The 27,620-nt window shown below is 39.8% G+C and overlaps 1 protein-coding gene across 1 annotated transcript; it reads left to right on the plus strand.

Annotated features, from left to right (window-relative positions):
- Window positions 1-610: 610 nt before the first annotated feature.
- On the plus strand, window positions 611-22,526 carry LOC135440676 (protein lozenge-like). The gene is made up of 5 exons (XM_064699976.1): window positions 611-1,387; window positions 3,805-4,044; window positions 10,884-10,997; window positions 12,700-12,981; window positions 21,415-22,526. The coding sequence occupies exons 1-5, from the start codon at window positions 835-837 to the stop codon at window positions 22,398-22,400; spliced, it is 2,175 nt and encodes a 724-aa protein (XP_064556046.1). The 5' UTR covers window positions 611-834; the 3' UTR covers window positions 22,401-22,526.
- The last annotated feature ends 5,094 nt before the right edge of the window (window positions 22,527-27,620 follow it).

Below are 27,620 nucleotides of genomic sequence, written 5' to 3' on the forward strand. Positions count from 1 at the left end.
CAAAAAACGCACATCCATAAACAAAAGCAATAACAAAAGTTACCGCCCATGCAAAGGAAACCCAATGATCAACTGTCAAAAGTCTTGTTTCTTTAACCGGTATACTGTTGCTGATATTAGTGTTATTGTTGTTGTCGACAAAACGTTGCCAAAATAATAATATGCCACCAGCGGCAAATATAAACAATGCATTGACTGTGTGTCACGGAAAAAGCGCGAAAATTTAGGCGAATTGAAAGTTAATTGAATTTGATCGTGCTCTATATTTGTTTGTTTGATGTATGCAGCAACAGCAGCAGCAATGAAAAGCGAGAGTTTTCCGCCCTACCAACAACACCAGCAGCAGCAACCATAACTGTAACCTCGAAAGCAGCACAGTTATCAAACCTGACGCATGCCAAGTAAAAATAACCTTTTTTTTTTTATTAAAAAGCAGAAAAGTGTTAATTTGTGACTAATTTTCATTCGGGAGAATCAGAAAAAGTTATTTAAGATTATCAAAAATAAAACAAAAAGAAACATTAACAACAACAGCTGATGCCATTGCAGCCGCAGCGCCTAACAGTAGGCAATGGCCACATAAGGTCTGCTTGTTTTCTCGAGCAGGACGTGCGCCAGTGGCTGCGTGTGTGGGTGGGTGTATGGAAAAGGGAATATAAATAAGACAAAGGAGATGACAAGAAGCATAGTTGGCAGTGATAAGAGCACATAAACTGAAACTGAACTAAAACAGTGCAATAAAGGCAAACTGAATCGGAAGAAGCAGTTACACCCGCACAAATCACATCGTCCGTCAAATTGGCGCCACACAACTTTGAATTGCATTCAGACCGCATGCATTTCCACTTACCCAGCGAATCGGCAACAGCAACGGCAGCAGCAGCAGCTACAGCATCTACGCCAGCAGCAGTTGTGGGCAGCAGCAGCAACAATACTTTATATACGGGCTCGACAGCAACAGGAACAGGAGACGTCTCAGCTGTGGCACCCGTCAGCATCGCCGGCCGTCTGGGGCGCAACATCTGTAGCGGCGGCAGCGGTAGCAATCGCAGCATGGTCACATCGTCGGCATCGCCAACGGGAACGGGCTGGTCAGCGCCTGCTGATTATAAGAGCGCCACCACGGCTGCCGCGGCGGCGGCTGCGGTCATGTGCGAGGTGATACCATCGAGCAGTGCCAGTGTTGGCAGCAGCTCGCCAACAGGTGGGGCCAGCAATGGTACTGCCAATAGTGCACACAGTGGTAGCAACAAAAACAACAACAACAACAATAACAACAACAGTCGCAACAACAATAACAACAACAGCAACAATGCGGTGCATCAGGATCTGTTGTGGATGGAAAGATTTGTGCTCGAAAGACAGCAGGAATATCCAGGAGAATTGGGTAAGCGGCATCCCACATCTTAAAATAGAATTCCTCCTAGAGAAAATTATCATTTCTGATTAGGTCGATTTGTTTATAACAAACTCTACTCTGCACGTAAGCTGTCCGGTGCAAGCAAAACTCAGGTCAATATTTAGTTCGGGGCTCTTGCGAAAGCTTTAGCGCGTGTCAATTAGCCAGGATGGGGTTCACAAGATATCTAACACTTTTATGGCTTTATGTAGATGTCGATGTCAATGTTATTCGATGATGCAAGGAGAATGGGAGTAAATTGATATCAGTTATTGGTTTTGATATCAACGCACGAGTGTCGCCTTATTTTGCGTCTTCCTCTTTTGGTCCTCGGCTTCAACAGAACATTACAATGAAATCCATATACCTTAGCATATCATTGACCCATTATGAAATCTCAGAGTGTTGACGAGCCTGAGCAATCGAGCTGTGAAAGCCTACACTTTTCCTCATAAAACGTGTCCTAAATTTTAATGAACTCTTGTCTTAGACAGGATCGCTTGAAGATTGTTTGGTATAAACACTTAATTGGGTTTCGAGCGCCTAAAAATCATATTGGTAAATGTCTTTATGTCTACAATTTTCATACATATCAGGAAAATTGCAAGCTCGTTATTCCACAGTTTGGTGAAGATTTGTTAAGCAACAACATTTAGTCATACACAAACTCAGTTTTCCGCAGATTTGCCCTATATATATAAATATATGAAATAATAGTCATATGTTAACGGTGTAAAGTGCTGTACTTCACTTCCTGCCCATCTGGCCGAGGGGTAGGAAGTACACAAACAAATACAAACTAAGACTTACAACTTTCTAAATAATTTAAATTAAAAGATTTACTAAAGGAAATCGAATATACCGAACAGAATACCCTGTAATACGTAGTGTAATTATTACAGAGGACCCGGAACGGTTCATGCAAGGCATAGATAGTTGGACTACATTTAAGAGTTGAAGATTCACAATTACGTGTTAGTCTACTAGGTACAGATGAGCTTATTTGGCTAGTCAACCCAAAGGAGTCGATTTTGCATGTAATTAACTTATGAATAAATATTATCACATATCTACGGTTAATTAAAGAGGGAAAATTAATTATCAGAAGTCTACGAGAGTATGATGGCACCCGAACATCAGGATACCTATTTAGGAATTTTTTCTGTGCAAACTTAACTATGACAAAGACATCTTGAAAAGCAAAAAACTGGTTTTATTAACATTGTTTTTGAGTATCCTTTCGTTTGGCAGCTTTATGACCCAGTGATCTGATTAACTAGTTAACGTCGAGTTCGAACAAGATACTTGGAAACAAAAATGTTTTTACACATATAGTAGTGGCAGCTATATGGAAATATCTGATACAGCAGGTTCTTAGAAATTTACTGGTTGTCAGAGAAAAGCGGGTCTATGCAAGCTTTATGGAAAAATCTTTCAAACTGAGACGTGAAATTGAATAGAAACAGAAAGAAAGCCGGTCAGGAAGATATGGTTGAGTCCAGCCGAGTCAATCGGCTGTTGATGCTGATCTAGAATATATATACTTTATGGGGAGATGTGTTCTTCTATGCGTTTCACTAGACCAGGTCGGAGATTCCGCCTTCTCCGTGTTAAATACTTACATTTGCACAGAACTAATATGCGTGTTTTCAGTGTATGCCAGGGGTTAATTTAAGATATATATAGAAACTCTATTGGTGATATTAGTATAATGACCTCCAACAGGACACATCGTTTGAAGAGATGGCCAGCTTTTTGTCGCTTTATCGCCTTTTCGTTGCTTATAATTCTCAATTGGTTATATCTTCGGAATTGGGACAAGAGCTTGCCAATCTAGATTCGGTAGCAGAGCCTGATGATAGAACCGGAGGGATCTTGAAATAGCTATGCAGTCAAACTGCTCACTATTCCTGTTTTTATATGTTGTTGTTGTTGGTCGTTATGCCAACATTGATCTCGAGGTTAGGTGACTAGAAACATACCGTCATGGTATATTTATATTATGTTCTTGCTTTTTATTATGTTGAATAAATCTAGTGAATAATTTAAAATATGCGGAAAGTCATTTTAAAGTAAATCTCTGATGTTAGTTAACTGGACCTTTTACATATACACATGCAAGCATATACACATCGAGCAACAAATGGCCCAGCGACCTTTATCGCAGGTTGCCCTGGATCTGGCTAAACTGTCGTCTACTGCGCCACATCGGGGCAAGGTGTCACGGCCACCCACTAATTAATTATGAAGCGCTCCAGCGAAACGTTAAAGTGCCGTTTAATGCAGATGCAAATGATTGATGGTCACCATTGCCGCCAAAAAACTATAAATTATTCACCATATTTTGAACAACAATAAATCAATGCATTAGCTGATTGAATTAAATTTTTGGTTTCGAATTACAGTGCGTACGAGCAATCCGTACTTCCTGTGCTCCGCTCTGCCCTCTCACTGGCGGTCAAATAAAACGCTACCGTTGGCCTTTAAAGTCGTCGCCTTGGCGGACGTCGGCGATGGCACCTATGTGACGATCCGCGCGGGGAATGACGAGAACTGCTGCGCCGAACTGCGAAACTATACCGCCCAGATGAAGAACGGCGTGGCCAAGTTTAACGATCTACGCTTCGTGGGACGCAGTGGTCGGGGTGAGTAAAAATCAGCAGGGCAACACAGGATTTCTCTTTCCTTATATTCCTATATTAAGTATATTCGTTTTGTTGCCTATAAAATAGCTCCATCTACAAAGAATTACAGGTTCATGTTCACAGTTGTGTGAATTCGAGGGATACATGCGTGTGTGGATAGACAAGGGCATGGAAGGGAACTGAATTGATTAAATTTGAGTACTTTAATAAATATGTGCGTGAATATTGGAAGCTTTATTCTAAATTTCTACGTACTTTTTATGTAAGAGCATAACAGCGGAAAAAGCTCGCTATGGAGAGACCCCAAATATTAACCCATTCCCATAAATCAGAAGATTACAGGAGATACAGACAGCATAGCTGGTATATAGGTGCTAAATATTTTCCTTTTATCTAAGCCGTAGCCTCGTTTCCTTTAATTAAAATCAAATTTACAAAAATATACACTCCATACACAAAAGTACACACACAAAACCATACTTTAACATGCATATATATATATATATATAACGCCTGGAGCACCCAGCCAAGCTTAGCAAAACTTTATCAAATATCTTATAAAAGTGTATGTTAGTTTTGATCCAATACAATAATTGTTTTAAAAAATCCATTTGCAGCCTATTGTGCCTTGGTTAGAATATCTGAAAATTAGAAAAGTTGTTCTTATAAGAACTTTTTTCCCGATTGTTGTATCGGGAGCTATATGATATATTTGTCCGATTCTCATATGACTTATGTGACAAGCAGAGTAAAGTTAAACGGCCTGCAGCAGAATTCTTAATTGCATAAAAGCAGAGGAATATATAGACAGACAGGAGGGCAAAATAAAAATATAGAATATAATATCCGGATTAATAGATGCCTCGATTCACTTGGTACATACATTTGTACAACTACAATAACTCCTTTGCGTTTTAATAATAAGACTTGATCGGCTCCTTCAGCTTCTTTCAACCAATTTATCAAATACATCGGCTCCTTATCAGTGTAGGGTATAACAAAAAATAAAAGCTGGATCAATCGTCTCACAAATCTCTTATTCCGAATTCGATGCCTGAGAGCGGAAGTTGTTAGGAGCGGAAACACTTTGATTAAGCAGAGCAACGTTAAGGTACCGATGCCGAAGCTGAAGCCGTCCCGGTGTATTGGCCATTGTGGATGCCCCTAACACGCAGAAAGGATCAATGTCCAGAAGTCGTCATATTAGGCGGCTGCTGTTGCTGCAGTTTGCGCTGGCCCCGGGGTAACATGCAATACGGCAACGACTACTTCTCGTCCCGGCACCCCGGCAGCCCGCGAATTTACCAATGGTCGAAGCTTTTCTTCAGTCGGCAGCTCAAAGTTTGCTGCACATGAATACCTAAGATATCAGCATACCTTGAGCTGCTTGGGCGTCACGCAAGGGAATAATCGATTTGAACCCACCATTAATATGGGATATGTTCATGAGCCTGTACTCCAGTCACATTGCATAGAATTTGCAGCAGCAGTTGGCTAATTAGCTGCAACTGTTGCCTGCCAACCAGTCTGCCTGCCTGGCTGCCTGCCTGCCTGCCAGCCTGCCTGCCTGACAGTCGGTCAGTGTGCATGCCTTTCAATTGACGGCTCGTGCCGCAAAGGGCAGCAAATAATTACTGCCCGAGAAGCGGCAGGAACAGCAGAGAACAACGAGCACTAGGCATGCAAATAACAAGCTAATGATGTAAGAATATAAGCGCTGACCAAATTGTCAACGACAGCCCCAGTGTCGTTCATTTAATAGCCTGGCCCACGCCTCCGCCCCCGCCCTCGCCCTAGCCCTCGCCCAAAGTGGCCTTCTCCATGACCCCAGCTATCAAGCCACGTAAATTGCGAGCCAGGACACCATGCGGTGTTTTCTGATTAAATAACAAAGCTCATTTCAACCAGCAAGCGTGCAAAACAAACAAAATATTATTATGTGTTTAATCAAAAAATTAAATATATACTGCATTCAAAAACTGCTCCCTTTTCGATTATGGAGGCGGACAGCCTGACAATGTCATGCGCCGAGATTTTGTGCTGCTTTAAATTATGCTTTATTCGGATTTTAAATGCTATTCAATACCTCGTCAACTGGTTGATCGCAATCTTAGTTTATTAGACCGCCTATCAGCTGGCCATCTAAAACGTACTAATCATATCAAAGGACTCGATTCCAAATTCGACAAAAGGCAAAAGGATTACGAGACTCCTCTAACAAACGACAAATGACTGGCACGCGCCGCAACAATTTATAAGTCGCATAAGTTTTGCCCCAACGTTTAATTAATATTAAAAATTGTACTCAAAATTTAATAAGGGTTGGGCCAAGCTGGTGCCAACATCTCGCACAGACATGTGACCGTTGGGTGGTGATAGGAAGAGCCGACGCAGGGTGTACGACTAGAATGCACTGCCACAACTCATATGACTGCTACCTGCCTTTAACATCTATTTAGAGCACTATCTGTTTAATAAGATTCGCTTAGTAGGTGGAAATTATGGTATTTCATTTCTTCCTTAAGGAATTGTCTGTTTTATGTTCCCATTTACTTTTCTATAATCGCTATTTTTAATCCTTTTGGGCCTTCTCCCTCCAACAAAACCCAAATGTTTTTATTCTTTAGGTTCTGCATTCATTGAAAGTTCTTTAAGAGAAAGGGCGTAATAGCATAAGGCAAATATATGGTGCAGGCATATGAACGCATTTTTGAGCCCGTAAGGCTTATATACTCTCTATCGGGACGAAAAGCTAGGTCGGTCCAGACACCTCCGTCTAGCTCGAAAATTATAAAAGCTAGAAACATTTACGTAATATGGATGGAAAAAAAAATTTTTTTGAGCCAATTAAAAAATATTGTTTTCGGATATGTCAAATTTAAATATATACTGTATATGAGTATGCAAATCATCTGTGTACATTTTTATTACGACTGCGTAAAAACTGTGGGGCTTGCAGCAATATGATTTTTATTTTGAGATTTTGTATTCAAAGTTTATCTCGTTGTTTATTTGTAACCTGTCTTAGCACAATAAACAAATTGCTTATTAATATATTAATATATATTACACTATAGATTGTTAATTTTGTCTTGATTTTTGATGTTTTGTGTAATATCCAGCACGTGCAATCTTTTTAAGCGTCGTGTGTCCCTACTATTAAAGAGATATTTTATAAGTGTGTAACCTATTTATTAGCTCACAGCACATCTGTTTATTTTATTTCTAACAAAGATATTTAAATTAAAACAATTAGTTTATCACATTTCTGATCTTTGTATTAAGTTTGCAATATTAACAAGAATGCTCGCCGAAGCTCTAATATCATAACAGACATGTGGAACATGTAATCAATTCTTTTTAAAAAGTATTTAAAAGTTCTTGATCTAAATATATTATAGAAACTTATGATTTTTAAGATAAGAAAAGTTTTGCTAGACATAGACAAAGAAATGATCTGAGCAGGGTATACAAATGAATTTGCTCAGTAGTAAAATCTCTTAAAGCTCCAAGCAAACCTGTATCGAATACCTGTTGCTATTTTTTCTTAATTTTTACAATATACCCTATATCTCTCAGCCTGAACCGCTCAGCTTACACCCGTAAATTGCAATTTTGGAATATATTTTAAGTTAATATCAAAGTCTTGAATTCGAATGAAGACAGGATAAATTAGTTGAAGGTTATCTGAGAAAATTCTCTCCAAATAGTCGCATATTTATTTAGATGATTGCTTGCGCATTGATTGCTCTTGGCTCGATAGCTCTATTTTTAAAATTGATCATCGTTACCAATTACTCCTACTACGAATACCCGTGTTGTAGAAATCTGGGTCTGGGGCCCATTGTTCAACAATACGTTTGATGTTGATAACTCATTTGGGTTGCATGCTTTGTTTTGCTTTCGTTGGGGCACTGATTACATTGCGATTGGAACCGCGAGTAAAACTGGTGCTCATTGCTATTATTATTATTATTATTATTATTATTATTATTATTATTATGTTTTATCATTTACATTGAGTCTATAGTGCTCGTAAGTAGTGCAATATTTTATCTTAACAACAAAAGGCAGACGCGTGTTCTCTTGATATATTTGTATACGTATCCATAGATGAGTGGTTGATTGTCTTATGGGTAGAGAGCACGCTGCTCTAGTTTACCTTACCAATACCCTTTGGCCTTCTCTTAATATGTGCCAGTTACCACAAATGTGGCTGTGTTCCATTGAATAATGACTGAGAGAGAAGAAACCAAAATGTCTAGGAATCTCTTTAAAAGTTTTGGTATTCACTTTTGAATTTGGATTTTCGTGTCGTTATGTCTTTCTTTTTCTTTTTATATTTTGTGGAGCACTTTGATTAATTTGACTTCTTATTTCGATAGATTTGACTTTCAAACGCAAGCTCGGCTCACGATAATGAAGACATTTGGAGCCACTTCAACGACCATGTAGCACGCAATTACGTCTAAATGACAGGGGTCAGCAATGGATCTGCGTTGGTTGAGGACAAATGCTTTCTAACTGATGAGCACAATTTAAAGAGCATATGAATACACTAAACAAAGCTTTTGACTACTTGGTTTTTTTACCGACAGTTTACAAATTGCCAGGTTAATGAACCCCCGGCAGTACAGATCCACATGTCGTACGCCAGCTCCTATGTTTAATGATTGGGTAACATTGGATAAACCAGCTACGGCAGCCACTCGGGGGTAAATCTCGTACCTTTGACAACCTTCAGATTCAGTGACTATTTGTTTTATGCACTGTCCCAAGTTATATGCCGAACGCCAGTTTTATCAAGTTGCGCGTTCATCGCCGTTGTCTATTTCTACAGGCACCTCAGTTATTCTGCACAATTTGACCCTGTCTTCTCCCAACATGCGAAGTTGCGTAGGTGCACAATCCTTCCATTGTCAGAGGGAGAGGATGGATGCGACTGAGGTTTTGCGGTTACCAGAGAGAGGATTGATTTTTGTTCATCCTATAGTTCTGCATTTCGGTCAGTCTCTCTCTCTCTCTCTCTCTCTCTCTCTCTCTCTCTCTCTGCTCTGCTCTGTGACAACAAATTTAAATAAACATTGTTGCTTTCGTGGATGTTTAAATATATGCACATATATGCATAAAGAACAACATTAAACTGCGTTTGTGTGCATGTTTCTGTTACCTCGTATCTGTCTGTTAACCGCCGCCAACAAAAAAATGGCGGTAATGCATTTGTTTAACTGGCAGACAGTGTGGAACAGCAATTAATGCCAATGCAATGGCAACTCGAAAGTCGACCAGCTTCCCGCACCCGATAATCGATTGCAGTCTGCGGTCTGTAAATCGATAAACTTATCAAATTCACCATTAGACCAGCCGACACAACGCGGCACTCGCTTCAGCCATAAATAGTGTAAACATGGTCAAGCCCATTCAGAGAGCACAATGTTGCCCTGTTTCGCGCACCTGGCAGACAGGTTTCAACATTTTTATGACGTTATTTTTAGCCGTAAACGCGGTGCTGGACAATCACTTGGAGGCGGCCATCAAGGAAGGATCAACAAAATTTATGCCGAGCTCAAATAAATTGCGCCACACAGACGTAAAAAATCCTAAATGCTTGTTTTTTTCCGCACGCCGAAGCAAAGATACCCTTGAACTAGTACAGCTAGCTGTACATAATAAGTGCTGTAAATAAGTGCTAACAAGTTTATTGAATGGACACATTTACATTTATTTACATGATCCGACGAGAAGATATACCATGTAATGAGATGACGACTAGTTCTCTATACTAGTATGCACAGAATATTTCACTATTTGGATATCATCCACGTTCTCCAGAAACTCTTTTGGCCGCTTCGGTATATAAATAAAAAGTATACAAAAATATTATAGATTTTGATGTAAAAAACAAAAGCTGCGAATTATTACATCATATATTTGACTTAATTCTTAGTTATTGAACATTTTAAGTTTTTTGTTTTATGTTTTTGCAAAAAAGAAAATAATAGTATAAATATAATAATAAAAATGATGTTTATTCCAATTGGTTATAGAGATATTGCCATTTTACATTTTTTAAGTGTTGGACCTATTCAGTTTGACCGGAGTGTGTGTACACATAACTATATATTTATATAAATTCGCAAGACGCACTAATTAAAGATTTTCGTTAGGATTAGCTTAGATAAGCATAATTGTAATATGCATGCAAATAAATTTAAAAAGATATGAATCTCTAAGTTTTTCATACAATAAAACATCTCGTAATACAATTATAATACCCTCTGAAAGGTTAAAAAAACTCGATTTTACGTTAATTTTGCTTTAAATATTGCTTTTATTACATTAACTCACACAAAATATAATTAAATGTGAGAGTCACCCAATCTATCGTTGGAAAATCTATAGTGTAGACGTGACAGTAACATAAATTTGAACAGATCTATGCTGGTCATACTCCTATAGGTACCATTTGTTTGACATACCTTTTCCAAGTGATTGGTATGACATACCCTATATTTTCATCCATTTATCCAAATACATAGGTATGTTCAAAAGCGTGGATACAACCTTATGACTTATCCACGATCTATGTGTACAAACATTCCGTAATAGGTGATACATTTTCAACCTTAGTGGATAAGAAAGCCCTGCGAAGAGGTTGTTCAAAGCTGGCAAACAGTACAGATGCCTGTCGTGCGATAAGGGAAATTAACACACTTTGAAAGCGTTGTATGAATTTGTGGGGAGGAGCTGAAAATTGATTCGGTAGCCAATTTGTTGTCTCATAAATCAGCATATGACTTTTAATACCCTTTTCAGACCATTCCTTCTTATTGTTACAGGAAAAAGCTTTACGCTGACAATTACCGTTGCAACGAGCCCGCCACAAGTGGCCACCTATGCCAAAGCCATCAAAGTTACCGTCGACGGTCCAAGGGAACCGCGCTCCAAGACGAGTAAGTAGCCAACATCAGCAGTACCAATTATAACAGCACCAAGCACCATTTTCTCCAGCACTTTGGCACTAACTAATGCGAATAAATATCTAAAGAAACACTCGCCACCCGCTGAGTTTTAGGTTGCATTATGCGGCCGAAAAGGAACACGAAGTCATATTGGGACTGGGCTGGGGACTGGGCACGAACCTAAGGCCGCATTAAACAAGTGTCTAATTAATGTAAATAGCTTAGCCATATCGGTCAATTGCACACAATGGTAATCGCTCATAATCCCCGTGGAACACCTTCTACATTCCTTGTGCCGTCTGCTGTTTTTTTTCTGCCGTCAACATACATGTATTTTCAAAATATTTTCGTCAGATTGACTTGAAAATTGCTCGCTGGGCAGATCGTGTAACTGAGTTCGGCCATTTTGTTGGGTTACCTTTAGGGAAGGTGTTTGAAAAGTGCAGCCGGTTTGCCTGCGCAGATGGACAGACGGACAGACGGACAGGCATATTAAAGCGTGAGCTCAACTTAACACAACTCAACTCAACTCAACTGAACTGAAATGAACTGCATTGCTTCCTACGGTTTCTGAAAATTTTGCGGTTTTCAAAGAAAACCTTTTTGCAAAGCCGGCAACGTTGTCGTATTGAGTTTAATAGTTTGTGTAATGCATATACGAGTATGAATTAATTTTTTCTTATATTTAAATATTTTTTTTTGTTAATGCATTTTTAGGTCTTCACTGCAATATCTACTCTACATACGAGTATACTTAAGTATACAGTAATGTATAGGTACATATAAAATATGCTGTGGCATGACTTTACCTTGAGTATGCGCTCACAAAAGACGAAGAGCAGCAGAGCAAAACTTGTACGAATATACGAACGCACAATCAGCCGGGAAAGTTGGGGAATTCAGGACTTTTGTCAAAGAAGTGATAGGGCCTTGCAAAACTGAGCAAGAAGCGAACTTCGGCTTGTAGCTATGCTTCTTCTTAAAACACCATTAAAAATTATTTCTTAAATATCGTCCGATTGTTAAGAAATAATTAAAGCTTACAGCTGACTTTTAAATGTGTGTGTGTACCGAAAACCTAGGCTGAACCTTCTCAAATATGGTTCTCTTTTTAGTTTTTGGGTGGAGTGGGAGACGTAACTTTAATGAAACTGATATTCTGGATCTGTGTATATTATACAAGAGCCTATATACCTAATTTAGCATCTCTTAATCAATATTCTACGAGATATGGTAAACACACAGGAGGTCATTATCAAATTAGAAGTAGCGCGTTCAATCAGACGGTCAATGAACAGACAGACTGGAATGTCTATCTAGCCATCGATCTACTCGACTGTAGAATATGATAAATAACATATTTATTTTAAAGGATCACAGAGCCTTGCGTTTACCTACTAAATCTCACTTATCCCTATTACCCACATGCAATAAAAAGTACTCTACTCCAAGAGAGAATCTTGAAAACCCATTGCAGCATAGTTATCATTGTAAGTAGGTAGGTTAGTAATGCAACTAAGTGCATTTTGTGCTCCAGTTGTCAATTGGCTTCATAGAGAGACAGACAAGACGGCCTATAAACTGTTGCTCTTTTAATATAAAATTATAGATTTTTAGACGAATACCTATAATACGGCTCGATTAGTTGATTTTAGCACAATTCTCAGGCTCACATTACTATAACTCTTTACAGGCCCACCCGGCGGTCCCCAATATCGAGCACTCGGCCTCGGACAGCGACCATTCATTGATAGTTTCCCCAAAACTTTTCACGAGCTGGAAACGCTGCGTCGCTCCGCGAAGGTTGCGGCAGCCACGACGGCGGCGGCTGCTGCGGTGTCGGCTGCATCGGCAAGTAACCCGCTGACCGCAAACACAAGTATTGCCCAGCAATTGGGTAGCAATTACTCATCGTCAAATAGTACAATAAATTCGGATTGCCAGGGCTACAAGCCTAATGCGCCACAAATTCAAGGTAAGTTACATGAGCAGAACAGCTACCAACTCCCCCATTCCACTGTATCTTTTTGTCGAGAAATTTCTTTTAATGAAGTAACGAGTATTAATGACGCCTGCATTTGCTTCCGTGCCAATCCAAACTGTGTGTGTGTGTGTGTGTGTGTGTGTACGTGTTTTTTTGTTAGAATGGTCAAGAACTTGGTCGATTCGACCAGGCACCAGGCGGCCTAAACCTTTTAATTGAGTTAATGAACGGCCGATGCCGCATCTCGGTCTCAGTCTCGATTTATTTTTAGTATTTTTTACTCTCTTAACATTAGGACGCTAATTTATTTATTTTCTTCAACGAAGCTTAAAAATAGTTCAACGCCGCTGAAGTCGATCATTGTCGCTGGGGCCTCGCGCTTATTTTTTAATCATAGCCGCATACTTCAAGTCTTCGGTCTTTATCAGAGCTTACATCAACACACACTGTTACCATATGCTTAAGTCAAATGACTTTGTCTAATCTTTATAGATACACTAGCAAATATTACCCGGCATTGACCATGTCATCCATGATGTGCGTGAGGTAAAAGCTTTGGCTTCTAACTTTCAACAAAAAAAAAAAAGAACAAAAACAACAGTTGTCCTTAAAATGCGAAGGATTAAAAATCCATGCTCCCAACATTTCAACTCCCTAACTAGTATATATTGTATTTACTGTACTCAATAAAAATATACCAAAGATGCTATTATGCAGTTATGCAAATCTGTGCAACCGGCAAAAATATATCACCGATCCTATTTGTCTATCTGTTTATCTAGTCAATGTTCGACATTTTATATAATTCTTCGATTACTCTTCCCGTAGGTCCTAAATCGATCATTATCGATTTGAACTCCCGATTTTATTTGCAATATTTTGGGATATAGTGGCTTCAGATGCAGGTATGCAGGTTTTTGAATAGCACGGAGTATATTGAGTGAAACACTTTTTGTCAATTGGTCTTAGGTTAATTTGTAGCAAAAATACTATTTCTAAGCTGGCCGACTCGAGATAGATGTAGGTTATTTTGTTAATAAAAATGTAATAGCCAACAAGCAACGAATAGTTCCTTGGACTCTAGGATTGTAAACGGACTGTGCCTTGTCGAAGCCATTTGCGAATTGCAAACGTCAAGTAAAGCCTGCATCCATTTACTGTGTGTTTAACCCTGGGGTCTCACGCTGTATCAAAGAAATATCTTCTTCTTTTTCAACTCAACAGCGACTATATGCATATGTGTGTTAACAAAAATATTATATATTTGTTGTTTTGTAGGTAAAACCTTTGTATTTCGAAAAAATAACGGCATATCTATGTGTAAGTTCTGTGTGCTTTACAAGTAAATTGAAGCATATAATTTTTGAAATCGAGTCGCTAATGTACACATAATAAGATATGTTTGGATTTTGAGGAATAAAATACAGTAAAAACTCTTCTAACGGACACTCCTATTAGGCCCTGCTTGGGCGGGCATTGTCCAGTCTGAATAAGGTCATACCTATGTACCCTGTATTAGGCGAACACTCCTCTTGAGCGGACAAATATTACCCAATGGTAGCTGTTCACTCAAGAGAGTTTTCACTGTAATAACTATTTTATTGCACGCGTACATGCACAATATGATTTAACGCGGCCGTCAAAGTCATCCGACTGCGTCATAACTGCTTATAACAGGTTAAACAATTCAAGATTGTAGGACTAGAGATATTCTACAGCCGAAGATCTAAGACAATCTCTTTAAGTAAAATATATACCATTTTCCACATTTGAGGGGTGGAAGAAGGTCGTGAGTGTGGCGGAAATATTTTAATCTTTGAAACGGACGAAGTGTAATCTACTTGTGAAATTTCGGTAATTCTTACAATAAAATTGCTGGGCTTGTAGATTTTTGCAATTTGCGGAGGCGTGTATGTGCTAGGTCAAAAATTCGTAATATTTTTCCTGTTGATGGAAAAATTGAGCATACTTTTAGTAGGTCAATTTTGGAGAGGCCAAAAAATGAAGTTCGTGCGGACAGATGATCATTTAGACAGACAGTTTATAACACGGATATACTCTTCTGCACTGTGGGAACAGGGTATAACCAAAAAAGGCCTAAATCAAGCTTAGCTCTGTTGTGTGTCAATTTGTGGGCACGTATTCATGTGCGTAGAAATGTTTGTTTGGATCTGAGTACAGGGTATGCAAATTATTTGCGTTTATTTCAGAACCGCATAGACCTGACAAAGAAGCAAAATTAATGCTGCTTAGCAGATGTTGGGCAACTGTGAACTGGCCCGGGGACAGGCACGAGCACGAACACAAGCACTGGTTATGGGAATGGGACTGAGTCACTGGTTTATGAGTCAGGGCTAGTTTGGTCACTGATGAAACTAGACGAATCTGAAGCAGAAACTCTGATACAGAGACTAAGTGTTGCTTATGCTAATTAATTTATTAATTTTGCATTTTCTGTTGTCTGATTGCGTTGCTGCCTTCAGAAGAGTCGCGGCTCATCGAGCTGCCCAATTACAATACACATACAAAGGTATGTGTGTATGATATGAACAAAATGACACATCGTCGACATCGTCGACGTGTGTTAATTGTCCAAAAGCAATAACAACTCATACCTATAACAACAATCCAGCGGCATTTGGCAGTGCAATCGATTTCGTTGTGGCTGTATGTTTGGTTTCTAAAATAAACCAAAACCGGAAATGCCCCAAGCGTAGACTGAAAATCCCACAGCGCGTGTTTGGACAACGTTTTGGTGGTTGATATATACATATGTATGTACATACATACATGCAAATATATATAAACAAATTTTTGTTGTTGTTGTTTCTGTTGCTGTTAAAAAGCTAAGCCATTAATATTTAAATGTGGCGCTTAAATTGTTAATTTACGCAAAATAACAACTTGACAAAAAACGTTGCTCTTTATTTATTTTTTTAGCGGAAATCATGGGGAAATTCCAAAAAGCCCAGAGACCGCAAATTATCGGAATTGAAAATTACGAAGCAAAATAGATCAAACTAGTTGGAAATCAATCATCATGCCTAGAGTTTCTGATTGTACTGATTTTATTATACAGAGTATGCAAGAAAAACATAAACTGAAGCTGGCCCAAAGTCTGAGGAAATAAATTGATATAAGGAAAGAAAAATATGCGAAGTGTTGTATGCTCAGCCGCTCTTGATACCGAAAAGTGAAAACTTAATTCGTTTTCGAAATCCTTTAATTGTTGATTTCCTCAAATTATAGTTTCATGCTGCAGCAAGAGCGCGTGCAGTATGTAAATCCACATCTGTTAGAATTTAAAGATCGGTGAGCAGCGCGGCGAAGTGAGGTAGCCCTTCTGTGGAGCTTTTTACCGAGTCTGTGAGCCCAAGCCACAAATCAATCCAAATGCGGTTGCGCAGCTGTTGCAACGGCCGCGACAACGGCAACAGCAACTACATTCAACTTTGAAATGCAAGCTGCAAGATGCATCCAGAAATGCGTGCCGTGTGTGCCGGGTAACAGTAAAAGCAACAGCAACAGCACCAGCGGCAGCAGCAGCAGCAACAACAACAAAAATGTCAACCATCGCACATTGAAATGAAATCTTTTTGGCCCATAAAACGCCAACTGTGGCCAAGTTGGTCCGCCACCAAAACCCAAACCCAAACCCAAGCCCAAACCGCAAACTCACTTCCGTTTCGTACCGTTTGCTGTTTACAACAACGCTCCACAGCAAAGTTGTTGCTATTTTTTAACCGTCCGCCATTTTGCAAGCCCGAAAAAAAAAACATTTGAGCCGAAGAGGAGGCTAAGCAGTGGCTGGAGTGGAGGCACTTTAATTAACAGCGATGGTACTTGTACCGCCAGGCGACTGTAGCTTGTACTTGGAGCTGCTCGTTGATGCTTGTCCTTAATGAGCTCCAAGATGGCGACGGCGGCGACGACGGGAAGGCAGCGAGAACGCATACGAAAGCTGTGAGAACCTGGAATGGGGTCGCTGCCACTTCAGTGGCAGAGCTTTAACTTATGCTCAATGCCCTGCTGCCGGCGATTATTGGCCAGCTGTGGTTTTCTTACAATCAGCTCTGTCGATGATACGCAGAGTCTCTTCCTCTTCCTTACGCTTGATTGCACGCCAAGCGGATATGGAATATGACCAGAGAAAATCGAAGATATCCGGCCAATGGAGGCAATGAGAGATGCGAGTTTTGTGCATTGCTCACACATCTTACGCCCTCCTCCCTCGACTCCCTGCTCTCCACAATAAATATCTTCAAATGCATAAGTTTACCCAGCATCAACCGATTAATACTGGACAATTAATAAACTTTATTCTTATCGTTTACTTGAAACATTTACTCGCATATATTTGTTCCAAAATATTAAAATTCAAGAGAAATCGGTATCTTCTAAGATTATCTTTGGTGGAGATCGGGCTAAAAATATTGCCTTCCACCCCCATAAATCCTTGAAATTCAAATAGCCTTTTGTTAAGGTTGGAAATTTATTTGTTTATGGGTTACAGTCCTTGATTCACGTAAGTTTTCTACAGGTCGAATAATTCACACAGTGCACAAAGTAAAACTAAAGTCAAAATGCTTCTTAGGTCGCATATGCTCGAGTTACAATTCGCGTTGAACTGTACCCTTTCCCCAGCTCCGAGTTGTCGCAAAATTAGGTCATACTTTCTTCTCAACATTGCTCAATCAGCACTCCTCGGACCGGGCGGCTGTGGTTCTTCTTTTCAGGCTTCACTCTATGTAAAACACATTTTTCAATAAGTTCTGTATTTATTGCTTGATCGTTCGACATTTTCAGGAGATAATGTTGGTAATCAAATGTATTTTTTGTGTATATGATATATGTTTTCGCTAGCTCTTATATTCTCTGTGCGATGCAAACTTTAAACCCAAATCGATATTTATGTATATTCTTAAAATAGTAACACCCATCGAAAACAAAATTAAACTATTTTTGTGTATGTTATTCGAGAATATATATTTAAAATGTCGATGCGTTTTGATGCAATAAGTACAATAGGCCTCGATATGAATGAATACGTGTTTCATCGATTTAGGAAAACCTCAAGGTGTTTATTTGATTATGCAAAATCCACCCATGGATGACAAATATGAGGTTGCTACGTTTTCTTGTCAATCCGATTGAATTTCGCATTACTATTAGTTTTATATATATAAAAGAGTTTGTCCTGACTGACCGAAGAATGGTAACTAACGCACAGCCCAAAGCGAATGAGCTACAAAACTGTATTTTACTTGAAGCTAACCTTTGGTTTAAAGAGTGCGACTAACTAAGACGGGTTTAATAAAATTCGACCTCCAAGTAGTCAAAGTTTGAGCGTCGGACTAAGAAGCGAGAGGTCCCTGATTTAAATTCAGCAGCAATCGCCAATTTGTATATTTGTTTATATTTAATTTTTTCGCAAAACAAAAAACAACAATGAAATAGAAAATGCAGGGGAATAAATTAGAAATATGTGTTTCTTTAATTAATTCAAACAGAATATTTTTCTTTTCTGCAATCGAGTTGAAACAATTTAGATAAAGAAAAGTTAATATAAGTAACAAGAGCAGTAATGAGTTTCTCACCAAGTTTGCTTACCTAGTTTGTTTATTGTTATGGAGAATATTGGATCGTTCAAAATATTAGAACTGTCCGGTGTGAAGACCCTGGGTTAGAACTCAGTAAATATGACACGTGTGATGTTTTCAATTTCGATTGTAATGGATTCTTATTAAAAAGATTCGATAGTGAGGGGATAATGGTCAATGCACAGACGAGTGAAGGCCATTACAGCAGCGTTTTATATTTTTAAAATTGGCGTGATTTGTTTGCAATCAAGTTGGAGTTTCAGCATTATTGATTTGACCCGGAATAGACTGTGCGTGAGCACCAATCAGTCAATCAGGAAGAATGTATTCAGTTTTTGAGGAAATAGAGGCAGGTATCCAACAAATAAAATATGCTTCATTTGTTTAATCTTAACAAGAACCTGCAAAATTAGTGCCTTAATGCTATGGTTAAAAAAATCGAAAAGAAATTAAATTTGAAGAACCTCGAAATCGAAAAAGTTAAATATAATGCAACTGCGAGTGGACCGAGGTAATTAAAGACACTGATAGACAGACAAACGGATATGGCCATACTGATATTGATACTAATCAAAAACATATATTATAATACATAGACACCCCCTTTAAAAGGCGTCCACGAAATTCTGGAAATTCTGCTTATGAAATTGTTACATTTTAATGTCTAAGACCGCAATTACTTTTGAACTTCTGATTGGTGACCTCGACGCTAATGCTTTGCCTAAAGGTAACTTCAAATTTTATATATTTCCTCATCTGCATGTAGTATATGTTCCTTTTTTATAGAATGGAAGACGGGTTTCGGGAAAGATCGACAAAAGTGGCATTGCGTATACGCAAGGAACCCGCAATTATATTCAATGCGAGTGACATTAATAATAGACTATAGCCAAAGAGCAGAAAGAAGAAAATGTCTTTATTTCCCAATCGTCTGTCGTTAGCTTGGGTTGAGTTCAAGTGGCACAAAATTCCAAGTGCCCGGCCAAGAGACCCGCCGAGGTCCCTTGCCCTTGCTAAAGCCATTATTCGCCCCTTTGGCTTTCATCCAGTCAGTTTCGCTTCATTGCATCCTCGCTAAGTTGCGGTAGTTGTGTTTTCTGATTATTCCTCGGCTTGGTTTCAGCTTTTGCTACCGCTGCTGCTTTTGCTGTTGCTGTTGCAATGCAATTTTCGCCTTAATTGAAACAATAAAATGTGATAAGTGCTGGGTGAAAAGTTGCTCGTATGCAATTTTCTCGTCCCACCCCTTTCATTCCGGCGAGTATGCACAGAAGAAGGGTATGGGATCGAAAATTGATGGGATAGCATAAGATATGAAGATAGAAGCTCTACCTGGAGTACAGGCTGGGAGGGATGAGTGCGGTTCATATGGTCAAATGGATCATATCACACGTAGTTGGGGTTATTCAGGTATATTACTTATTTATATAACAAACTAATATAATTGTAACATATGGACAACAAAATAAGTGTAAATCGCACTCCTCGTCGAATTTGTTGAAGAAAGGCTTCTTTATTAAATATTCCAAGTCTAGTGAGTACTTTCTGTTATAAGGAGTTAAACGAATGTTAACACATTTTCTTTTCGCTAAGCAACCTTTTTGTTTGCCGATATCATTTTAATGCAGTATCATAACAGAAACAATAAATTTTGCAACAGGCACCTCTAATACCATTAAGTATTTATAGTCTCGGTCTGTTTTAAGTTCCGAGTCGGTCTACCCATGTCGGTCTGTCTGTGCGCAATGTAATCATTGAACAACGTCGATAGAGACAGAGAAAGAGCGAGAGAAATTTTGTACGTAGCTCTTGCTATTACTCGCTCAAATCTTGGTTGTTTCATCGATAGCTTGATCGTTTCCATTAAATCGATCAAGATCGCTGCCGAAATTCTGTTTTTTTATGCTTATCTTGGAGCTTATAAGAGTTAAAGACCCCCATATTATTACTTAGATTTAGTATTTCAAAAAGTATACACAAATCCAGAACATTTCCATCAATTCCGTCGAATCAATTCAATTTCAAAGATCTTTGTGAATGAAAAATAAGGCACCCCCATCAGTCGGGCAAAGCAGGATAACGACAGCTATTGAGTGCATATGATATAGTCAAATCACCATCAAGCACAATGGCCTCAAAAGAAGTTTTCAGATTTTAATTGTTAGGTGTAATCATTATTGATTTTCTTTCAGTGTATTAGTCTATGTTATTTATGTAATAATTAGTATAGTCGTTTTACCTGGCGCCTCGTTGACTTGCGCTTTGTTTCTAATAAATTTGATTAATTAAAAGGCATTTTTGGCCCTGCTCTTGGTATACCATCTTGGAGCCCTGTGCTGGCATATACGATGCTTCCTCTTTTGTTTCTGGTGCTGTTCCCGGGCCCGCTGGCTTACATAATTAATCAAAATATGCGCGCGACGTTCTGTCAAACATCGACGACGGGGCAAAGGGATGGGATGGGGCGGCGATGTCCCGCTGTTGTCGTAGTTGCCCGGGGCATGCCTTGGAATTTTCTTTTGCTCTGCCAATTTGTTAACCCCTTGCCGGGAAAGACTATGACGGGGGAAGGTGGATAAGGGTGGAGGGCGTATACACACGTGGGTCTCGTCGGCGCATATGAAATTATTTTTCAATTATCCATTCTGCCTGTAGTCTACCACGCCCAAGCATGTTTGTGACAAGTGCAGCTGAATGTGGGGTGAGATCGGGCTGAGGACTGCAGAGGTTGCTCATAAATTGGCTTTTTGTCTATTGACTTTGTAGAACTGATTCTCTATCCATCTCTTAATATTTTCACTTGTTTCTAACTGTCAATTTGCAGAAACCGATCTGATAGGTGCCGCTGAATGGACAGGCTCGGCCAGCTCCGGTGCTAACGTCGCCTACCCAGTGGGCGTTGGTGTGGGTGTTCCCTATCATCATGCGCACCACAGCCACACCCACTCGCACTCACACAGCCACTCGGCGCATCACCACCACGCGCACCACTTACAACACCAAGTGGCGTTGCCGCCACCACCACCGCCGCCTGCCGCAGCGCCGGTGCCGGTGCCGGTAGCCACCGCATCGGCCATGAATCACTACAGCAGCGCTATGGGAGGTTATGATACAACCACGCTGGACGCGGGCAATTATCATATATCCTCGGTGCTTCCAGATATGCACGGATTTTCAGCCGATCCGTATCAGACGGCCGCTGCAAGCGGGTATTGCGGTACCAGCTCCAAGTCAGATCTGGAATCAATTAACGCCAGCTATGGCGCGACGCCAGCCGCCTACAATAATCCAGCGGCCTGGTCCAATGGGTATAATAACTACCAGTACGGCAGCTGTTCGGCGACGGCAGCACAATACGGCGGAGCTGGTGCACATGCAACGGCGCCCCCGCCGCCGGTGGTTCTGTATCCACAGCTTTACTCGACTGTTAACCAGAACCAGATACATCTGCATCTTCACAGCAGCGAGAAGCTGGAACAGTACCTGGCCACAGACCAGCAATTGACTATCAGCTCGCTGGCCAGTAATCGTTCTAGCATAGAGATCGGATTGGGCACTGGCGTCTGTGGCGGCGGCAGCAGCGTAAGCGGGGGTGTCGCCCTGGGCGAGCAGGAGCAGCAGGCAGCAGTGTCGATTGCCGAGCAGGCAGCGGAAGGTGCCTCCCAGAACTATCACTTGCATCACCATCACCATCACCACGAGACGCAGCGGCAGCTGGAGGCACAACAACAGCATCAGAGCGACGTTAGCAACGAGGCGGCACGGGAAGAGGATGTAGGCGATATGACGCAAGTCTGGCGACCCTATTGACCCAACCTTATTCCAGCGCCTCTCCAAAGAACACGCGCCTTTCTGCACATAGAACTGAACTAAAATTAAACGAAATTTGTGCGTGTAAATTTTACTCTTTTTCTTGCCTATTTCAATTTACACTATAAACCAGCATATACCTTTTAATATATAATATAATAGAATAAAAAGTGTTTTTTTTTTTTTTGCATTCTGTGTGAAACTTTTACAACTTTAAGAACTGTAAATAATTTCCAGTATAATATATGTATGTAATAATTGTACGCATTGGTATTGCACTTTAACCATTTATATTATATACTTAGCATGTACAACTACTTTTTTATGTATGTATGTATGTATGTATGTATACGCCCTATCGATGAGTAAGCACACAACAAAGAATTAAGTTTTTTTTTAATAGGCTTAAGTCTAGAATAGCTGCGTCATATAAAAATATGTCGCGATTTTTGTTATTTTGTTTGAAATTCGAATATCAAAATCGTTATAGGAAAGAATGAAGACTATTAATAAAGTTATCGTATTTATTTAAAATTAATAATAGTTGATAGAGTTTCTCACAGCAGCTAGGCACGGCAAACTACGTATAGATCGCCATCATGGCGCTCAGGCAAAACCACGCCCATTTTACAAATGCACATGTACTATCGTATGGATATGTTAATACAAAATAAAATGGTAAATAGGAAAAGTGTGTAAATAATAATATGTTGTGATTATGCAAAAAACTAACCACAGTCAAATGAAACACAAAGAAAAAATGTAAAATACATCAAAATAGTGGCAACAACAATAACTACAGTTAATTATGCGCATATATTAAAAACAACAACAGATCAACAGCAACAACAACAACAGCAACAATTGCGAAAATCATGAATTTTGAATGAAGCCTTAAAAGTGAGCGTAAATAAATTATGATTCGAGCATTGTAAGACCACCACATGAAAGAGGAATATCCCTCTGGCACACCCTCTCTTTCTCTCTCTCTCTCCCGCTCTCTCTATCTCTCCAGTGCCATCTTACCTAGTTAGATTTGGGCTACCAACTACAATTCTTTGGATGGATGAGCCCTAGCTGTCTCCGTCCTAGGCACTGCTCGTGGATCATGGGTCGTGCAAAGTTTTTGCGGTTTGCCATAGCATAAATAAATTGAACACCCCGTCGCGGTTACTACATCCGAAAGATGCGACCCCTCATTCCCCGTAGGTGCCCACAATACATGGTTGGCTGTAGTTGTTGTTTGCTTCTATATTGTTGTGCCTAATACAACAAAAGCTGAGCTGCAAATCAAGCCGGTGCAGTCAGTTGTTAAATTGCAAAAGGCAATGCCATTGTCGGCGTCAAAACTATGCGAAACCCCCTGTATCGGATTAAGAAACTCTAGACAGTGCGAAAAGCCCAATCCCAGGTAGTCTTGCAGGCTGGCAGGCGTGCAGGCCGTCAGGCTGGCAGCCTGGCCGCCGGCAAAGAAAGTAAGCCGAGCGTTAAAGACGCCGACGATCAGCCAGCAGCGATCGACGATCGACGTTCGATCGAAGCATGCCCCCCCAAAACGGCAACCAGACTACAGCAAGAAGCCTGACACACGCCCCAAGAGTCACTTCCAGCTGCAGCATTAGCTCCAAGTTGCCAGAACGTGTACGTAAGTGATCCGGCTGATCGTCAGTTTCATCGCTTGTCGCTTATACGAGTGCCCGAGTACATTCAATCAGCTTGCGGTGGCAGCGACACAAGGCTAACAGAACTTTGTCAGCAGTTTATGATGAGCGACTTGAATTACCATCCAAGAACTTCGAGTGGTCCAGCCCCAGCACTAGGCTTTTGTTGCCGGTGGCTAATTAACTTTCGCCAGGTACTTGGAGTCTACTGCAAGCGGATCATTCAATACGTTGCCAGTCAGTCCGTCACTCAGTCATTCAGTCAGTCAGTCAGCCAGTCAGCTAAGCTAGAGCCTTGGGCGGACCAGTTGCCCGTCGCTACCAGCTAATGTGTTGTTTAAATATATGGTCTCCAACTGGGTGGTCCCGTCAGAATTTTGAACATAAATCGCCACCATATGCACCCATATATCTACATGTACACAAGCCCTGTACAAATTGTGAAAATTCTGGTAAAGCATTGCATATTTGTGCGATGTCCTCAAAAGAAGCCATAGGTATTCCGGAATTAATTAGGCTAACGCAAGACAAATACAATTAGAAATATTTTACACACTAACAAAACAATGACCAATCAGAAAAGCGCCCAGAAAAAGGCGCCAGTCATATTACCTATTGCAGTCGACTGCGCAATACTCTGTTCAAGGCGTAAAAACAGCTTAATTAAGTCTAAACAGTCACTGCTTTCGGGTTGTATTCTGCGCTAGGTGCCGGGTATCTCCCATTCGGGCAATGCCGGCTAGCGTACTTTTACTTGATTTAAACACTAAAGCACTTAAATTAATGAAGTCTAGCCTTAAAACCTAGAAAGGACAGCAAATACCTCAAACGTGAAAGTCGTCGAAACAAGCTCAGTACCAACAAACCCTCAACATGCCGCGGGAGGTGCTGATTGTGGACCTCTGTCAAACCCGAGCGGACCTGAGGCAAGCTTAAAAGCTATTCAAAATGTACATTATGCACCTATAAACAGATGCCTGGCGAGTAATAAAAAAGAAGAAGAAAGAATAAGATGGAAGAATGAATACCATCACGCCCGATCGTTTTTATTTTATATAATGAGTAAAATGAGGCTCTAGCCAAGTCGGCCGTCAGGGTGTACCGCGCAGACTCGATTAACGGTAAGCCAGGCGCTCAGGAGCCTCAGCTAGCGGATGATAAGCAGCTGATCCCACAAAGCCATTCTGATGTCAAACTGGGGGTCATCTTCGCGGGAATTTCAGCGATAGCGACAATACCTGAAGCTGCAGCTAAAGCCCATAAGGCTTAGCTCCAGTGACATGGCTAAGATCATAAGGACCTTTGTAGAAACTGCATTTTACAGCCTCATAGCTCATCAATACCAAAAACATTGAAACCCTCATCGGATGCTACGGCTCTTCCAGAAGCGGACGGGGTGAGTTACTCTTTAACTAATACCAATCTGTTAAAACCGTTAAATGTTATGCAAACACATGAACTGTTCTTCTTGCTTTTAAACTCGTCTTACAACAGTTTACTTAATTGAAGAAATATACTCTGAATATAGATAAGCTGAAACTGTTTTTCTCTTTTCCTTAATACTCTCGATGCCTTAATACTCTCGATATCCTTGGTAATCTACGTAGCCTTGCTGCTCACCACGATAACAGTTTTTACCTCCTACTGAACGTTAGCTGATAGCGCCTGTAGGTCTTTTATCTGTCAGAATCGCAATCCATGGTCTTAAGTCTTACAAAACTCCGGGACCAGAAAATTGAATAATTGGCAAATTCACCTCGCTGGAAATATCGCCATCAAATAGCCATATTTTTAAAGACATAAGGTGAATCCAATTTGGTTTGTCAACCACTACGATCACCTCTCACACTATACTCTTCTATCTTCTTTCATCCTTAAGACAAAGGTACGCCTAGACCAAGGTACCTTAGAAGCAGCATTGTATGCTCCCACATTTCAAATTCCATTTCATAAATAAATTCATTATCAAACAAAAATGTTGTATTTCTCAATAAAAAGATAGGCTCTGTAAATCACTCGATGGAGTTCCACCAGGTAAGCAGAAAACACGACGACAATTCAAGTCGCTCTGTGGAGGCGACTTAGCTTAGATATATTAAAAACAAAAAAAGTTGCGCATTCATTTTCAGCTGATCATTCCTATTTAGTATTTATGATGCCGTCAATCCGACCGACTCCGACATTCATACTGCTTGCATAGAAAGGATCTATAGAATGTTTAATCATGATAGCTTTAAATCTAATTATAATAATAAGTATATATGTGTGGTGTCAACGATTAAATGCCCTCTGCAAGGGGAAATAATAATTTTACATATATTTAAGTCGTGTAGCTGATCAATTATAATTTTCTAAAAGTTCTAAGACTCAAGTGACAATGGAATGAAGGTAGTTTAGAATAACACTTGGTAGCTGAGTACAGGACAAACTCTTGTCGGAAACATTTGATATTTAAGTTAAATTTACAGTGCATCAATTTTATTTATTAAGCATTCAATCATATATCAAAATTAAATTATTATTAAAATAAATACAATTGAAACGACAACTAATTTACCGTAGGCTGCCAATAACTAATTTTTGACTTATTTCTTTTGTATAACTTATTTGTTCTATTTGTTGTTACTACAGTGGAGAACCTACAATAAGACAAGTAAATCTGCCGATCTATTCGTGAAAAATTTGTACTGCAGCTTTATATAATATCGATATGATAGTTTTACAAATTCTTAGTATAGCGCATAACTTGATGTCGATGTGCAGAGTTTTTGGGCCTTAAGGTTGAGTGAGCTGGAAAGTTGATCTGTTGCCAGCGAATATGATAGCCAACTCGCCTCAATGAAGTAGCTGGCAAATTGTCGTAGTTAAGCCAAGTTATATTATGTTGGAAGAGCTTTTCAGTTTTAACTTTCGATTTAAATCCTTTTGTTCTGGTGATAACATCCCAGCCAGTTATAAATCTAAGGACCTTTTATTATGCCCGCGGAATGATTTTTAAATTGCTGCTCCTTGCTTTGCTTCATTGAGCCATCCAACCAGCCATGGTCAACAGCTTGAGCAACATCGCAAAGATGTGCGTTCGGAGGCAGTGCGATTCTTAATATTCCTTTGCATTTCTTATTGCTTGCATTAATCTCTGTGCTTTCAGGGACAATTTGGTGCAAACGTTTTTGAAACGGCTAAATGCTAAATTGATATAAGATTTTCTGGATCTTAGCTCTCGTTTTAATGTGACCTCAGTGACGTTTTTCCTCGGCCTTATTGTGTACCAATGGCAAATAAAAAAAGTTTGATGGTAACCTTGCCTGAAAATCCGTTTTCATGTTAACTGCGAATCCGTTAGACCTCTTCTTATTGCTGCGGGCTCGTTTGCCAAGATTACCGTCTGGACCCCTCATTCTCGTCTCAAGTTTCATCATTTACGAGAACAGACTCTAATTTGGTGCAAATTTCCATATCTTCTACATATTTCCCTTTGGCGTTGATCAAATATGGGAATCTTTTTATTAAACTTACACCAGTTTCATTTTTTGTTGCTTCCTTGTGCAGACACTGTAAA

This window comes from Drosophila montana, unplaced genomic scaffold, assembly GCF_035044405.1.
Source record: "Drosophila montana isolate Dmon_TW-CO22-7 unplaced genomic scaffold, ASM3504440v1 contig_1624_1, whole genome shotgun sequence".
Lineage (NCBI taxonomy): Eukaryota > Metazoa > Arthropoda > Insecta > Diptera > Drosophilidae > Drosophila > Drosophila montana.